General features: G+C 58.3%; 1 protein-coding gene across 1 annotated transcript; it reads right to left on the bottom strand.

Annotated features, from left to right (window-relative positions):
* Window positions 1-482: 482 nt before the first annotated feature.
* SHISA7 (shisa family member 7) lies at window positions 483-17,002 on the bottom strand. Its single transcript, XM_058706857.1, has 6 exons — window positions 16,762-17,002; window positions 9,131-9,861; window positions 7,740-7,894; window positions 6,115-6,180; window positions 5,486-5,635; window positions 483-3,226 (listed from the first exon to the last, which is right to left on the bottom strand). The coding sequence occupies exons 2-6, from the start codon at window positions 9,808-9,810 to the stop codon at window positions 2,583-2,585; spliced, it is 1,695 nt and encodes a 564-aa protein (XP_058562840.1). The 5' UTR covers window positions 9,811-9,861; window positions 16,762-17,002; the 3' UTR covers window positions 483-2,582.
* Window positions 17,003-17,055: the final 53 nt, after the last annotated feature.

Raw genomic sequence — 17,055 nt, 5'->3', positions numbered from 1 at the left:
TATGGTTGAAATGGATCCTAGTAAACGATGACATATTTGGGCGTCATGGGTCCTAGGAGATGATGATGCTATGGTTATGGTGGGTCCCGGGGGGTCATGACCCCATTAGCTCTCATGGGTCCCGGGGGGTGACGACACCACGGTGGGAGTGGATCCTGGGGGGTCATGACCCCATTAGCGCTCATGGGTCCCGGGGGGTGATGACACCACGGTGGGAGTGGATCCTGGAGGGTCATGACCCCATTAGCGCTCATGGGTCCCGGGGGGTGATGACACCACGGTGGGAGTGGATCCTGGGGGGTCATGACCCCATTAGCTCTCATGGGTCCCGGGGGGTGATGACACCACGGTGGGAGTGGATCCTGGGGGGTCATGACCCCATTAGCGCTCATGGGTCCCGGGGGGTGATGACACCACGGTGGGAGTGGATCCTGGGGGGTCATGACCCCATTAGCGCTCATGGGTCCCGGGGGGTGATGACACCACGGTGGGAGTGGATCCTGGGGCGTCATGACCCCATTAGCTCTCATGGGTCCCGGGGGGTGATGACACCACGGTGGGAGTGGATCCTGGGGGGTCATGACCCCATTAGCTCTCATGGGTCCTGGGGGGTGATGACACCACGGTGGGAGTCGGTCCTGGGAGGTTATGACATCACGGTTGAAATGGATCCTGGGGGGTGATGACTCCATTAGCGCTCATGGATCCCAGGAGGTGATAACCCCATGGTTGAAATGGATCCTGGGAGGTGATGATAGCATTGGCTTTCATGGGTCCTGGGAAGTGATGACACCACAGTTGTCAGGGACTACGGGAAATGGTGGCATCATCAGTGCTAGTGGATCCTGGTAGAGGATGCTACCATCAGCCATTGAGGATTCTGGAAGGTAATGACATAACATGTCATGATGGGTCCTAGGAGATGATACAATGGTTGTGGTAGATCCTGGGAGATGGACACCGTAGGTCATAGGGAATCCTGGGAAATGATGTCATCATCAGACATGGTTAGCATTTGACCCCAGGTGCAATGCCATCACGAGTGGTGGAAGTCTTATGGCACCGACGATATCATCAGCCAAATCAACAGTGGGCACACCCCAACCGACCCCATCCCACCTCACCCCCAACAGAAATCCAGGAGTTTGTTGACAGAGGCAATGATGTCTCTCGTTATGGCAGAAAGAGACGAGGCCAGCTTTCGGGCCACTGTGAGTCCCACGACTCTGGGAGGCTGGTGGGCCAGAGTGGCCTCCTTGAGGAGTCACACAGGAGGTGACATCACTGCACAGGGATGGGGTCTGAGGCCCAGCCACCCTTTAGAGGGAGAGTCTGGTGGAAGTCCTGCAGGGCATGTCCTTGCTGTCAGGGACAGGAGTGACCGAGTGAAGTCATGGCAGGACAAGGCAGAAACTCGGGTGACACCATCACAAATGATGGCCCTCCAGAGCAGGCAGTGTCCGTGGTGATGTCATCACAATCCCGGGACAGAACCTCAGCGGGGGCCTGCTGCCAACAACCTGCAGTCAGACCATTCTCTCCGGGTGGCGTTGCCTCTGCAGCAACAACATCCCTCAGATGTCTCAGCTCAGGGCACTTTCTCTGGTGACCCTGGGGGGGTTGTCATGGATTCTGGGCGTGCCCTGCCTTCTCATGATAGGGCAGGAGCAGTGCAGGTGTCTTACAGCATCATCTCCGAGCAGGCAGAGTCCAGTGGTGATACCACAGAAGGGGCCTCATCCTGGAGTGCCCCAGGGGCAGGTTGTCACCTCTGGTGATGACATCACGGGAAGAGGCACGGTCCCTCTGATAATGTCATAGGGCAAGGCACCTTCTCTGGAGATGGCATCACAGGAAGGAGGCAGAGTCCCTGTGACAATGTCGTGGACAGTCCTATCGATAGCGAGGACACAGTTGGCAAGGCATTTTGTTTGCGATGTGTCCCAGGAAGATGGCTTTGTCTGTAGCGACAACATCATAGACACAGGCATCTTCTCTGGAAGAAAATATTTTCCTGGCGATGATGTCAGAAGAGGCCTTTTGGTGCCGGAGATGACATCATAAGGGTGAGACTTGTCTCTGCAATGACATTCACAGGAAGGAATCTTTGTCTCTAGGGATGATGTCATAGGGTAAGGCATTGCCTCTGCTGTGACCTCCCAGGAAGAAAGTCTGTGATGACTTCATGGAACATAGACATGGCCGCTAGTGTTGACTTCAGGAGCGGGCCTATTCTTCTGTGACGGATTAATGGGGAGGAGGTTTTGTCCCTGTGATGACATCACAGAACACAGACATTTTCACTAGTGATGAGCTCACAGGCAGGGCTCTTCCTCTGTGATAACGTCATGGGAAAGAGGCCTTGCCTCAAACGGTGACATAGGAGGAGGGATCTTATCTACCGTGACATCCCAGAAGGAGGTTTTGTCTCCGGTGACGATTTCATCCAAAGCAGTGTCCTCGGAGGCAGCCCCCTGGCCACAGGCTGATCCTGGGTCCCAGGCCCCTGGAGTGTGTTGAGGGATCCGGGCTGGGATGGGGGCCCCCGCGAGGCCGCAGCCCCCAAGCCCCCGGGCCTGGCCTCAGACGGTCACCTCGTTCTTGCTGGCGGTGCGCAGGTGCTGCGGCAGGTGGTGGCCGGGGATGAACTGCAACTGCTCCAGCGTGCCCTGGCGCTGGAAGGGCGGCCTGCGCGCCAGCGTGCCCCCTCCCCCGCCGGCGTCCGACAGCCAGGCGGGCTGCGGCGAGCCGTGCAGACCGTGGTGGTGGTGCGGGTGCAGGCCGGGCGGCGGGGGCAGCCCGTGCAGCGGCGTGGGGGGCCCCCCGGGTCCCAGCAGCAAGTTGGAATGGGACGCGGCCAGACCCGCGCGGGCGGCGGGCTCGGGGGGCAGCGCGGGGCTGCGCGGGGGCGACAGCAGGTGCTCCCGGCTCTGGCGCAGGGCCTCGGGCGACGAGAGGAGCAGGTGCTCCTGCGACACCAGGCGCGCGCGCGGCAGGGTGAATTCGTAGCGCGCGCGGCCCGCGTCGCCCAGCAGGTGCTCCTGGGACATGACGCGCCGCGGGTTGGGCGCGGGCGCCAGGCCCAGCTCCTCGGGGCCGCCCCAGGCATCCATGCGGTAGCCGCCCCCCGTGCCAGGTCGCCGAAGAGTGTGCAGGGGCAGCGTCCCGCGGGGCATGTCCCCCAGGTGCCGGCGCTTCAGGTAGGCCTCATCCAGATCCTTCTCGGCTGGGGGAAGAGGGGGAAAGGCCATACAGGTAAGTCCCCAACCAGTCCAGAACGTGCCCCCGCCCCCTGGCTTCCGTACATCCCACACCCACGAGGACCCCAGGGATCACCAGAATGCCCTGGTCATTATTAGCCTGGGCACAGGTAGGTGACATAGGTGACATAGGTGGAGGGATCTTATTTAAATAAAAAAAATTTTTTTTAACATTTATTCGTTTCTGAAAGAGAGAGAGAGAGACAGAGTGCAAGCTGGAGAGGGGCAGAAAGGGAGACACAGAATCTGAAGCAGGCTCCAAGCTCTGAGCTGTCAGCACAGAGCCTCAGGCGGGGCTCGAACTCACAGACCGCGAGATCATGACCTGAGTCGAAGTCGGCGCAACCGACTAAGGCACCCAGGCGCCCAAGTGAGTCTCAAATTTTAGTCGGCCAAAACCATCAGGCTTGCTGTGTGACCAAACGCACATTCCTAGGCCCGACACAGATGGTGGGCCAGTAGATGTGGGGGGAATTTCCTTCCCCCCGCCCCCCGCCCCCCGCCCCAAATTTGGAGATGTGACCTATTCGTGCGTTATGAAGTCAGTTTTGTAGAGGGTGAATGGCATTTTAAAATTAACTAGAATAGAAAGTTTTCAGAAAGCATCCACACAGGGACGCCTGGCTGGCTCAGTCCGTGAAACATCTGATTCTTGGTCTCGGGGTTGTGCATTGGAGCCCCACACTGGGTGTAGAGATTACTTTAAAAAAATAAATAAACATTTTAAAAAGTTATTAAAAAAGAAGCATCGGTATACTAGGGGAATAAGGGTAAGTAACCTGTTCCTAAAATTTTTATTTCAGTTATGTTTGTGTTATTGAAATATTAATGGATGCAGTGATAGTACCTGGGGTTTGTTTTAAAATAATCCGCTAAAAGTGTGCTGAAGGGAGTCTAGATTAACAAAATGTTGCTCATTGTTGAGTTGAGCGATGGGAACATGGGGATTCGTTTTACAGTGTCTTCTAATGCTGGGCATGTTTGAAAATGTCCATAACAAGTTTCAAAGTTTTGCTGTAACTAAAAATTATACATATTGTATGTGTCTCAGGGGTCATGATATAAAAAGCATTTCTTAATGTGGCTCTCAGTTTAAATCTTTTTTTTTTTTAATGTCTATTTTTGAGGGGGTGGTGGAGGGCCAGAGAGAGAGGGAGACAGAGGATCCAAAAGCCAGACTCAGGGCTTGAACTCAGGAACCGTGAGATCATGACCTGAGCTGAAGTCAGATGCTTAACCAAGTGAGGCACTCAGGCGCCCCTGGCTCTCAGTTTAAACTGTTTGAAGGCTTAGGGTGCTTGAGTGACTCAGTCAATTAAGCGTCTGACTCTTAATCTCGGCTGGCATCATGATCTCGTGCTTTGTGGGTTTGAGCCCCACATTGGGCTTTGCACTAACAGTGCGGAGCCTGCTTGGGATTCTGTCTCTCCCTCTCTGCCCCTCCCCCACTCTCTTTCTCATAAATAAATAAATAAATAAACTTAAAAAATAATAAAATGTGGGGCGCTTGGGTGACTCAGTTGAACGTCTAACTTTGGCTCAGGTCATGATCTCATGGGTCATGGATTCAGGCCCCGTGTCAGGCTCTGTGTTGATAGCTCGGAGCCTGGAGCCCGCTTTGGAGTCTGTGCCTCTGCCTCTCTCTGCCCCTCCCCTGCTTGTGCTCTGTCTCTCAAAAATGAATAAATGTTAAAAAAAATTTTTTAAAAATAATGAAATGTTTGAAGGCTCTTGCCACTGACCCAGAAATGTCCAGAATCACAGTGATTGGTCCAGGGATGAGCGTGTGACCCAATTTGGACCAGTGGGATCTAGACCTGGGAATGCTGGAATCATTGGGAAAGACCCTTTTCTGCTGGCAGAATAGCATCTTGAAATTTCTCAGGTCAGTCTTTGCTACCACTAAAGAAGAATCTGTCTGAAAATAAAGAAGAGATGTAGAATCCTGGAGATAGCTTTTGAACCCCTGGATCCAGCCATACCTGAAGCTCATGATTCATAGACTTTCCCGTATCAAGCCAATGTAGTTGCCTTTTGTTTTTGGCTTAAGTTGTATTTCTGTTAATTGTAAATACAAGTCCTAATGAATACAATAGAGCTTAGGGGGGCACGGATATGCATTTTTAAAAAGCACTGTCAGAGGCCTATTGGGCCACTGTCCACACTCCTAAACCCAGACCCTGGCCCCACCCCATCACCTTCGCCCTCCCCTTCCTGGGACTCACCCAGTCTCTTGAGGGAGGAGTAGCGGTTGAGTTCAGATTTCACAGCGGCCTCATAGGACGGGGGCAGATGTGAGAGGTTGTGGAAGGACCGAGAGCAGGACAGCGTGGAGTAGTGCAAGGAGGGGCTGGGTGGCGGAGCGGCACGCCAGTCTGGGGCAGAGGGGCATGGCAGGGGTCAGTCCAGCCCCTCCTCCCTCAGACCCAGGAGTCCAGGCTCCCAGCCCCTTCTCCCTTTGACCCAGCAGTTCCAGCCCCCAGCCCTTTAGGGAGTGGAAACCAGGGATTCTGGCCCTTCAGGGATACTTGCTCCCCCGACCTCAGGAGACAGGCTCAATGCTGGGGAAGCAGGTCATGTCACAGGAAGAGAGGTAACTGGCACGTGCTCAGCACCTGCTGTGTGCCTGGCCGGAGGCTGGAGGGGCCGTCCACTCCACACATTTCCCCACAAGCCCAGGCAGGAGAGAGATGAGACTGGGAAACTGAGGCTAGCTTGGTCACCTGGCTGGACTGGGAGGCCAGGGCTCACAGGATCTCACACCTGCTCTATCCTGGGCACCCAGCTCAGGCTTAATACAGGCAGGGAAGGAAAGGAGCCTTTGTCCTCCCCCCAACCCAGCCCCAGTCCCTACCCATCGTGGCGGCATGGTGCTTGGGGCTGTTGACGTTGAGGTGCAGGTAGTTGTGGTGCAGATTATCTGTGGGGACCAAGAAGGGAAGTGGTGTCACTGCCATCACCCACTCCCAGCTGGCACTGCTGTCCTGGTCTCATGGGAGGATTTCCACTCATGTCCACTGGGTTCCCAGCTCTGATCCCTCCTATCTCCTGAATCTCTGCTCTGACCTTCCTCACCCTTCTGGATCATCAAATCGGCTTCCTGGCCATTTGGCCAGCCCATCTTCCAGATCAGCACCTCCCCCCCCCCACCCCCCCGCCGCCTTGGTAGTACTCCTGACACCCACACCTGCCCCTGCCCCTATGCTGCTGGAGTCTCTTCCCACAGCTGACTGTCATCCACAGGACAAAATCTAAGCCGGGAATGGTGTTTGAGGCTTACTCGGCCCTAGCTGATGCCTTGCCTGAATGAGCCTAGCTCAGTCCTGCCACAGAGCCTTTGCAGATACTATTATGCTGTTCTCTCTGACTTGAATTCCTTCCTCCCCTTCTTTGCCTGAAGAACTACTCATCCCTCAAGATCCACCTCAAATGTCTCTTCCTTATATTACGATTCAAACCCATCTCTTCCCTACAGTTCTGACCCCAGCTCAGGCCTTGTCCTGTATAGCCTGCATTACTACCCAGCCTCCTCCTGCACCTTCTTCCTCTCATCTCTCCCCCTTCACATGAGTTCCAGAAATATTCTTCCACTCACTTCTGACTTTGTGGCTCCCCTGTTCTAAAGTCCTCCGTGGCTCCCATTGCCATCAGGACAAAGACAGGGCTCCTCAGCTCAGCCTGGTGCTCAGGTCCTTCCTGAGGTGTCTGCCCACCCTCTCCCTGGCCTCACAGACTATGCTTCAGAGGCTCAGACATTGCCCGGCCCAGGTAGGCCCCTCACCCTCCAGGCCACTGCTCAAACAGTATCCTGGGGGAAGTCTTCCTCCTCCTCCTCCTCAAACCAGACAAGACTCTTTTTAACCTGTTACAGCTCCCTGGACTTCTCCCTGGTGAACTCATCATAAAATATGAGAACAGCTCATATTTACATGGACCTTTTTTCTGTGCGAGGCACTGCTCTAAGCCTTCCGTCGTTAGTTCATTTGAGCTTTGCAGTAACCCTATGCGGTGGGCGCCGCGACGCTGCTTGTTTTATGGCCGGGGGAAGTGAGGCCCAGAAAGGTGAATCGTGTGTCCCAGGTAGCCAGCGGCAGAGCCAGGGTTCAAACCCAGGCAGTGTTCAGGACATTCTAATTCAATAGTTAGGTGCTTTCTTGTGTGTGTGGCTGTTAGGAGCTCTGACACTGGCTTTCTCAAGTGCAGGGGCCGAGAATGTCTACATTGAAATCACTGTGGCGTCCGTGGTACCCACCCAGGGGGTTCACGGGAGGGCAAGGAGGGGTCCTGATTCACAGCAGGGTCCCTCCAGCCTTGCCGGGAACTGGTCGGGTTCAGAGCAGGAAGAGGCTGGAGGGTGGGCTGGGGACGTGGGCGGGGCCTGGGCACCGGGGGGTGGGACTACCCGGGGGGCGGGGCTACAAGGCAGATGGGCGTGGTCAGAGGCCGCAGCGGCATTCCCGGCTCCCAGGTCCCACTCACCGAGATTGGAGGGCTTCACGGTGTTGTAGAGGGTCTTGGGCGTCCTCGGGGGCATGCTGTCGGGGCCCCCGACCCCCGGGGTCAAGGAGCTGCTTCGTGCCCGGTCCGGGCGGGTCCCAGGCCCAGCCTGATGCCTCAGAATGTCCACCAGAGCCCTAAAGGTGGCAGAGAGCCGGTCAGCGGCCTGGGGACGGGGGTGGGGGCAGGGAGAGGGAGGCCCCGGGCTTCTTTTCCCTCCCTGCTCTCCCCTTTGGGGGAGTCGGTCAGCTCGGCGGGGCTCCTCGTCTTTGGCCACGCCCATCGCTAATGTCCATCTGAGCACCGCCCGCCCCAAGGTTCCTCCGACCACATTTCTTGCTCGAAGCGCCCCTTCCCCAATTCGTTGGGACCCAGCCCCTTCTGTGGTCCTTCCCACACCGTCCTCCCTGGGCCCCCACCCCACCCTGAACCTGGGGCCTCCCTCCTGTTCCTTTAATAGCCTTCCCTTGGCGGTAAAGTGTGCCTCTTCCGTCCAGTTGTGCGGACCGAAACCCTGAGACTCGCCCCTGGCTCCTGCTTCTCTTTCTTTTCATGGCTCTCAGCCATGTTGGACTTCCAAAATAAATCCCTAGCGGACCACTTGCCACCTGTGCTGCCCCCAGTGCCTCCTCTCATTGCTGGCTCATTGCTAGTGTCCTAAGGGGCCTCCTGCTTCCACCCTGGTCCCCTGCTGTCCCCAGAGACTCCTCTGGAACCATCAGATGGCTTCGTGCCTGAGCTCCGCGCCCTCCAGACCCCCCCCCCCCATCACTCTTAGAATAAACCTGCTTCCGCCCACTGCTCCGCAGGCTCAGAGGCTCCGTCGCTGTCCCGCAAGTTCTATCAGGACGTTTATACGTGCTGTTCCCTCAGCCTGGAATACCCTTCCCACAAATACCCGTTTGACTTGCTTACTCTCCCCACCACTCACATTTAATGATAACGGGAGCCAGCGTTTATGGAGGGCTTACTATGTGCCCAGACTTGACATGAATCAACTCAGTTAATCCTCATTACAGTCTGACCTGGGATTGAAAGCCAGCTTCACCCAGCAGGGCAGGGACCTGGTTTGGTCCACAGCTGTATGCCCAGCTTCTGACCCACACACAAACGGTGCCCAACAAATAAGTTTGTTGGGTGGATAAAGGCCTGAGCCTCTCCCGTCACTCAGCAGCCGGGCCGGTTCTGTCGCCCCTATTCTTGGGACCCCTTCGGTCTCCCTGGGTATCTGCTCCCGCGCTCGCTGTGGCTGCCTCCCGCATCTCTAAGCAAGCCCGGTTCCCTGTAGCCCTGCCCTCTCCAGATGGCTCCACCCCTGATAGCCCAGGCCCCGCCCCCAGGCGCCCTGCCCTAGGGTCGCAGCGCTCACACACCTGGGCACGTTGATCTCCCGGTGCGCCCTGGGCGCACGGGACGCCTTGCTGAAGGCCACTTTGGCGCCGACGCCCACGGCCAGGGCGAAGCTGATGACCCCGCACACCACGTAGGCCGTGCTGCCCCCGGGGCCCTCGCCCCCGCGCCCCCCTGCGCCCCCCGCCCGGCCCCCTTCCAGCCACCCGGCCTGGCCGGGCCCGGGCCCCCCGCCCGCACCCCCGGCACCCCCGACGCCCCCGGCCAGCGGCGGCGGCGTGGTGGCCCAGCGCGGCGTGTCGTAGTTGGAGCAGGACGCCTGTGCCAGGCGCATGTGGCGGTGCTCGCAGCAGAAGCGGTAATGGCAGGTGCCGCAGCAGAAGCGGTAGGAGCCGGTGCTGCAGTTGAAGGTGGCGTCGTACTGTCCCATGACATCGTAGTAGCCGTGGCAGAGCTCGGCCGGAGGGGGCGCCCGCGCCGCCGCGCCGGTCCCGCTCGCCGTGCTGGTCCTGGTGCCGTTGGCGCCCGGGCCCGCAGCGCCCCCGCCGCCCGTCAGCGCCCCGGTCAGGCGCCGCAGGTGCGCCAGCAGGGCGGGCAGCGGGCCCGGGGGCTCGGCGCTTGTGGTGTTGGACGGGCGCGCCCCGGCCTGGCGGGCGGTCGAGGCCAGGAGCAGGAGGGTCCCGAGCAGCAGGAGGGACGGCATGGGGCGCGCAGGAGGTCGGACCGGGCTGCCAGGCCGGGTGGAGAACCGAGGCTGCAGCGGGGGGCGAGAGAGAGATGGCCAGAGGTGCAGACATGTGGGGGTGGGTGGCCGGACGCGAGGAGGAAGGCAGAAGAATGGCGAGAATCATGCCGCAGGGGACAGAAAGGATGCGTGGAGAGGGAGATGCCCGCGCGCCGAGTTAGCAGCCCCCCAGGGCAGTGGACGCAGGGGTGTTTGGGGAGGGGGCGGAACGGAAATACGCCCCGGACGCGCCGCAGGAGAATGGCCGTGATAATGGGCAGACGCCGGTAGGGTCAAAGCGAGCGATGGGGGGGTGGGGGGGGGATTGGGAAGGTCCGCGGAGATGTCAGACGGGCGCACAGAAGTAAAGGATGGGCAAAACCCAGAGGAAAGATGTGATGTGGGGAGAAGAAACCGGGGAGAGGAGCGAGCGAGCGATGGCAGGGGGAGCGTAAGAGGGCGAGGGGGGGGTGATATGGGGGCGTGGAGAGCGGGGGAGGAGGTTGTGGTGGGTCAGTGCGGATGGGGGAGACAATGGACACAGATGTGGGGTGGGCGGGATGGGAGGGGGGGAAATGGGGAAGGTGAGAGGAAGAGGTGTGGGTGGGGAGAGAGAGAGAGAGAGAGAGAGAGAGAGAGAGAGAGAGAGAGAGAGAGAGAGAGAGATTGGAGTTGAGAACTTGAGTTTACAGAGCAGGCAGGTGGACCCAGGTGGTCAGGACTTCTCAGCCTGACACCGCTCACGTTGGGCCCCACCTGTGTGCCACTGGGTGCCAGGAGAGTTCGCATTCTCCGCATGGTGACGACATAAGATGCCTCCAGGCAGTGCCAAGCGGTCCCCTGGGGTCACAGCTGCCCTGGTTGAGGAGTGCTGGCTCAGACCCGGCTGGTCCTCGGTCGCCCCCAAAGGCCCCTCTCTCTCCTTTATTTAGGTCTGGTAATTCAGGGGCCTCAAGCTTCTCTCTCCCTCCCTCCCTCCCTCCTCCACCCTCTCCCTCTGTCTCTGGAGCACACACACAGTTGTAGGTCTGAAGTGTCTCAGGACAGCAGGCGACGCAGGGTGGCAGAGCTGATCATGTGCCTCAGTCTCCCCATGTGTGAAATCGGGGTAAGGATGGTTATCAGGGGGTGGTTAGAAGGATGAGCCGGGTTGATCTTTGTAAGGAGCTCAGAATGCCCTGGTCTGTTGCAGTGCCGCGCACTGTGCACACTGCAGCCGCTAGTTCAGGGGGTGGCCAGGAACAGGGCCAGGGAGGAGACGGCAGAGTGAGGGGCCAGATGGGGCCGTTTCTAGGCAGCAGAACGGCAGGACAGATGCTTCCACAGTGTGTCCTGAGCCCTGAGGGTGCAGCGGTGACTAAGCCACAGCGTTCCCGCCTTCACGGGGCTTATATTCCAGGGGCGGGAGAGGGCTGGGCGCACAGACGTACACCAGGGTGACGCTTGTTGAAAACTGTTAAGGACAAATATGAAGAAATTTTGCAGGAAGTCATGACCAAATGAAAGCAGCATGAGAGAATGGGAGGGTAGGAGCGCCTGGGTAGCTCAGTCGGTTGAGCGGCTGACTTTGGCTCAGGTCATGATCTCACGGTTTGTGAATTTGAGCCCTGTGTTGGGCTGTGTGCTGACGGCTCAGAGCCTGGAGCCTGCTTCACATTCTGTGTCTCCCTCTCTCTCTCTGCCCCTCCCCTGTTCGTGCTCTGTCTCTCTCACTCTCAAAAATAACCATTAAAAAAATAAATTAAAAAAAAAAAAGAGGATGGGAGGGTGGATAGGACGAGTTGAATGAGCATCATTAGGTATTAGGTTTATCTGCTCCTTTCCACTGGGGGTGTGTGTGTTTGGGGACCATACCATTATCACCAAAAGGAGTAGGGGCTGGGCTGGGGAGAGGGTCATGGGAGCCGAGGCTCCCCACGCCTCAGTCAGCTTGCCCTGCTCCTGCAAGGGGCCTCAACTTCCCTTTTAGCTCCAGCCCTGGCCCCTCCCTTGAATCTGGGCTAGAATATCCCACTCCCTGCTTAATAGGCATCTTAGCAGTGGCTTAGCTCACACCGTGCAAAGCTGTTTGGTGGCTCCTCGAAAGTTAAGCAGTTATCACATGACCTGGCAATTCCACGCCTATGCATCTGCCCAAAGAACCGAAAACGTACGCTCACACGAAAACTTAACACGCGAGTGTTGATAGCAGCACTATTCGTAACACCCCCAAAGCGGAGACCACCCGGACATTCACCAACAGAGGAACAGATCCACACAACGCGGTCTATGCGTACAATGAAATATTATTCCGCCTTAGCGAGGAACGGGGCACTGATACGTTACATCACGGGTGAACCCGAAAAACAGCACATGAAAAAAGCCAGACACAAACAGTCACATGCGGTATGATTGCTCTTACACGAAACGTCCACAGGAGTCAGATCTATAAAGCCAGAAAATCTGGTTAGCGGTTGCCTGGGGCTGGGGGAAAGTGGAAGAATGGGCTTTGGGGTGATAGAAATGTTCTGAATTGGTGGCAATGGTGGCACATTCCCGGTGTCCTAAGTATCATTGAATGGTACACGTAAAAATAGTTTAAAGACTATCGGGCGCCTGGGTGGCTCAGTCTGACTCTTGATTTCGGCTCAGGTCATGATCTCGTGGTTCATGAGGCCGAGCCCCGAGTGGGGCTCTGCACTGACATCTCAGAGTCTGCTTGGGATTCTGTCTCTCTCTGCCCCTCCCTTGCTCATGCACGGTCTCTCTCTCTCTCAAAATAAACACATAAACATTTTTTTTAATGGTTAAAACAGTAAACTTTACGTTACGTGTATCTTGCCACAATTTTAAGAAACGAAAAACCCACCAGCATAGGTCAGATGACGTCAAGCGTTGCCCTGTCGAAACTGCCCAATGGCTTCCTATCACACCCAAAATAAAATGCAAACCCTTCTCCCTGTCCCTGTCCCTTCATGCTTTTCCAGGTCCCATGTCCAAGAGGGTCCCTTCTTCCTGCCTGTGCATTTGTTGTTCCTCTGGCCTGGGACACCCCCCCCCCCCTCCTTGTTGCAGATATCGGTCTGACCCACCCCCTTCCTTCCTTCAGGCGCCCTTCACATGTCTTCTCAGTGTCCCTCCCTGCCCTGTCTAAACTAGCACCTCCAGCCACTCTGCTCCCTGCACCTGCTTTCTGTCTAGTTATGGGTGCCATCTCTTCCTGCCGCATTATACATGCAGTGGCCCCATAGACTATGCACTGCATAAAGGCAGACTTTTTTTTTGGTCTTTCTTGTTCATGGTTGTGTCCACAGCACTATGGCATTGATGAATGTTGAAAGATGTATGACAGGTGGGTCTTCTCTCTCTCTCTCCCCCTCCCCCACTTCAGACAAAAACACTGAGGTTCATTTGCCTAAGCCTTACAGTGCCCAAGCATTGGAGCTAGGCTTTGAACTCAGGGCTCAGGGCACTGCCACCTGTAGGGCATGGGTCCCTTTATTCCATGCAGACAAACGTGGGTTGACATGCATACAGACACACCTCTTTTATCAGTGAATCCACATGCATGCAGCGATGTGGATTTCTTCATTCATTGAGGGCTGCCACATACGGTTGGGCAGGTTGTGCACTGCACAAGGAGCTCTGGTTGCGAGGCTGGAATCCAGCCAGGCTCTCCTCCTTAAGGCGTGCTGATGGGGCTGCATCCATCTGGGGGAAGGTGCACCCTTTAGAACTCACACGAGGGTGCCATCTGCCTGCCAAACCATAGCCGCAGGGGAACTGCATTGGACCAGGGGGTACCTTTGTCTCATTTGCATAAAGGCACCAAATGGGCTAGCGGTTTGCTCACTCAGTCCCCATTCTGTGCCAAGCTTCCGGCTGAGCTCCACGGACACAATTCTTCCCTCTGCTAACAGAGTCCCATTATCTCCTCCAACTGCTTACACATGCACATACCCAGGGAGACACAACTCCAGGCCATTGACAACTCTGGGGAGTGGGGGAGGGGCCACAGCATACATCCCTCAAACCCAGCAATGCACCCAGACACACACACACACACACACACACACACACACACCACCTCTGTTAGTGGAGGGACCCATAACCTCCTACCCTGTCTTATGCCTCCGGAAGGAAAGTGGACACACACCTAGGGACACAGTGGCCTGTCCAGACACAAGGATACAGGAGGACTGATTCTTCCCTTACACAACACACATACACACACACACACACACAACATGATATGCACGCAATGACGGAGAACACAGGACACCCACGCCATGTGCCAGACACAACGCACAAGGACACCCAATGTCATCCTGGCGGCACACCTGTAGACCTCCTCCCAACACACAGATACACAGCTCCATGAGGACACACAACCGTTCCACCCACAGGACACAATCTCAGTTGTGACACCCTGGGACCACACATAGCTCCCAATACAGCCAGAGACCTGCCCAAACCAGCTCTACATGGACACACGACCATACACATCACAGCCCACAGTCATGCAACCTCATGGGCACACACACACACACACACACACACACACACACACTTGCAAACACACCCTCACCCAGCGGTGGAGTCTGGAAGCAGGCACTTGACAACTCACCCCCCGCCACCCCCCCCAGCCCTTCTCGCACCCCTTACACACGCAGGCACTTTCCTCCCCCCACAGCTGAAGAGAAAAGGGGCCCTCACCCCAATCTCTTCCCTCCCTGCACCCTAGTCTCCTCCCTGCACCCCAGTGTCCTCCCTTTCTGCCCCATGCATGCTCAGCAGCTCAGGGCCAGAGGTCTGGCTGTGTCCCTTCCCCAGCCCCCCGCCTAGGACCCGAGAGACATACAGAGATCTGGGGAGCCAACTTGAGGAGGGTTTCCCGAGCAGGCTCCTGGGACCCTCACAGCACTGTGCCCCACACTCCACACCCTGCTCCTGTGCCCTCTCCAGATTCTGCCAGCTGGGGTGGGGGCCAGGTGAGTCGCCTTCTGAGATGTGTAGCAGCCGAGAGAGATGGAGCAGGACAAGGAGAGAGACTTGGGGGTTTGGGGGAGACTCAGAGAGAGGAGGAGAAAGACCCAGGGAGAGGGACACAGAGATGTGAGAGCAGGGGGAGACCCCGGGAGGACAGAGACCCAGGGAGGAGGACAGAGACCCAGAGTGGGGGGGCAGTGAGGGGGAAGACAGATACTCACAGGAGGGGCAAAGACTCAGAGAAGTGGGGTTCTGAGATCAACAAACAGAGAGAGAGAGAGAGAGAGAGAGAGAGAGAGAGAGAGAGAGAACAGAAGCCCACAGAAGGGTGAGACCCAGGAAGTCAGAAGCCCTGAGCTGGTGAACTGGGGGCCGGAGAGGGGTTTGGAGGTGGTGGTGGAGGGGGGCTGAGGGTGCACGGCAGGTATGGAGAGAGAGAGAGAGAGAGAGAGAGAGAGAGAGAGAGAGAGAGAGAGAGAGAGAGAGACGCTGGGGGCACGCAGGGTCCGGGGGGCATGATATTCCCCTAGGAATATCTGGGATTGAGGTGAGGAGTCGATCTGGGGTAGGGATGTGGAAAGCAGGAGAGGGGAGAGGGTGTGGGTTCAAGTCCAGGTGCTCGGGCTGGGGGAGCAGAGCGAGGGGGAAGGGGAGGGGTCCGGATGGGGGGGCGGGGATCGCAGTCCTGGGCGCCCACGCGGAGAGGACTCAGAGACAAGGACCCTCCCTGGGCACGCTCCCGGCGGCCGGCCCGTCCCTACACCTTCCTGTCTCTGGCACCTCTCTGACTCCGGATATCTCCGCTGTCCACCCTTCTCCCGGACCCCGCCTCCCACCGGCCCGCCGGCGGCCTCTCCTCTCCTCTCCAGCCGGATCTGCCCTGGGTCATGGTCCTCTTAGCCTGTGTCTCTCTTTCCAGGTCTCATCGCTTCCCTGTGTCCCGAGTCTCTGTCACACGTTCGTTTCCCGCCCCCCCCCCCCCCCGGCGGTGTCCCGTTCTCGGAGTCTGTTTTCTGTGTGCCAACACTTCCCTTCTTCCCCTTGTCCCATCGTCTCTGTCTCTCTCCGGCCTGTCTCTGTGCCCCCCCCCGCCCATCCCCATGTCTCTCTGCCTCTCTGACTCTGTCTCTGTCTCTATGTCTCTTTCCCAGGTTTGCTTTCTACAGATCTCTGTCCCTCTGAGTGTCTCTGTGTCCCCTACCCTCACCTCACCCCGGTCCCCGGTCTCTCTCCCCGGTCCCCCTACTCTCACTCAGGCCCAGGTTGGAGGGGCGGGGTGGGGGGGCGCTGCAGCGGGAGCTGTGTGTTCCCAGCGCAAAATAGACTCCTGTTGCCATGGCGACGCGAGCGCGGCCTCCGAGACGCGAGGCATCAGGCTGGGGGGTGAGGAGGGGGGACACCTGGATCCGGAAGGCGGGGGCCGGGGGGGGGGCCTGGAGGAGCGGGGAGGAGGGGACTCCTCGGTCCCCGGGGAGAGGGGGTGCTGGGCGCTCTGACGCCGGGTTCCGCGGACGGGGCCTTCTGGGAGGGGTCTGGGATTCCAGGATTGGCGGGGGTGGGGGTAGGGGTGGGGGCGGACTCTGATTCCCCGGTGGGGGCGGGCTGGTGAGGGCTCCGACTCCTGGGTCTCTGGGGGATTCAGAGGTTGCCTTCTTAGGTCCCCGAGGTTGGAGGCGGGGGCTGGGGGCCAAGGGCTGCGAATCTCAGGGGTTGGGGGGCCTTGACTGGGGGCTCCGCGGAGTTCCGACTCCCAGATCTCCACGGGGGCTGCAGAATTCTGGGAGCCCCCATGTGGATCCCCAGACTCCTGCGTCTTAGGGGAGCAGGAAGCACTCAGAGGAAGCGGTCTGTCCTTCCCAGCCATTCATCCACTCACCCGCATACCTGCCTCTTCCTTCCTCCCCGTCCCCGTGTCCCCGTGCCTCAGTTTCCCCCTCCGCACCGGGGTGCGGTCGCGCTCACCTCACTTTCCGGAGTCGGGACCCTTGGGGAGTCGGGGGCGGCGGCGGGCGGCCGGCCGGGGAGGCAGAGCGAGCGCGTGTCTGCGAGCCAACCGGCTGGGCGTGTGCGCGCCGGTGGGGGGCGGCAGGCAGCGTGCGGGGCGGGCGACCCGGCCGGCAGCTCCTGTCCGCGCAGATGTGGCTGGGCCAGCCTCGCCTTTGCCTCGCGCCGGCTGGGAGCAGGGGAGAGGCACCTCCCCCTCCCCACCTGCTGGGACCCCTCTTCCCCCCACCCGCAGCCCCCACTCGCCCCCGG

Source organism: Neofelis nebulosa, chromosome 17 (genome assembly GCF_028018385.1).
Source record: "Neofelis nebulosa isolate mNeoNeb1 chromosome 17, mNeoNeb1.pri, whole genome shotgun sequence".
Lineage (NCBI taxonomy): Eukaryota > Metazoa > Chordata > Mammalia > Carnivora > Felidae > Neofelis > Neofelis nebulosa.
The sequence above is the reverse complement of the archived record's forward strand: the minus strand, read 5'-3'. Positions and strand labels throughout refer to the sequence as shown.

Bases quoted from the DNA above. Each gene is read 5' to 3' on its own strand.
- SHISA7 (XM_058706857.1), bottom strand. From the start codon at position 9,810: ATGCCGTCCCTCCTGCTGCTCGGGACCCTCCTGCTCCTGGCCTCGACC. The intron at 7,895-9,130 runs GTGTGTGAGCGC...TGCCACCTTTAG, and splicing joins CGGGAGATCAACGTGCCCAG to GGCTCTGGTGGACATTCTGA. The intron at 5,636-6,114 runs GTAGGGACTGGG...CCTCTGCCCCAG, and splicing joins GCACCATGCCGCCACGATGG to ACTGGCGTGCCGCTCCGCCA.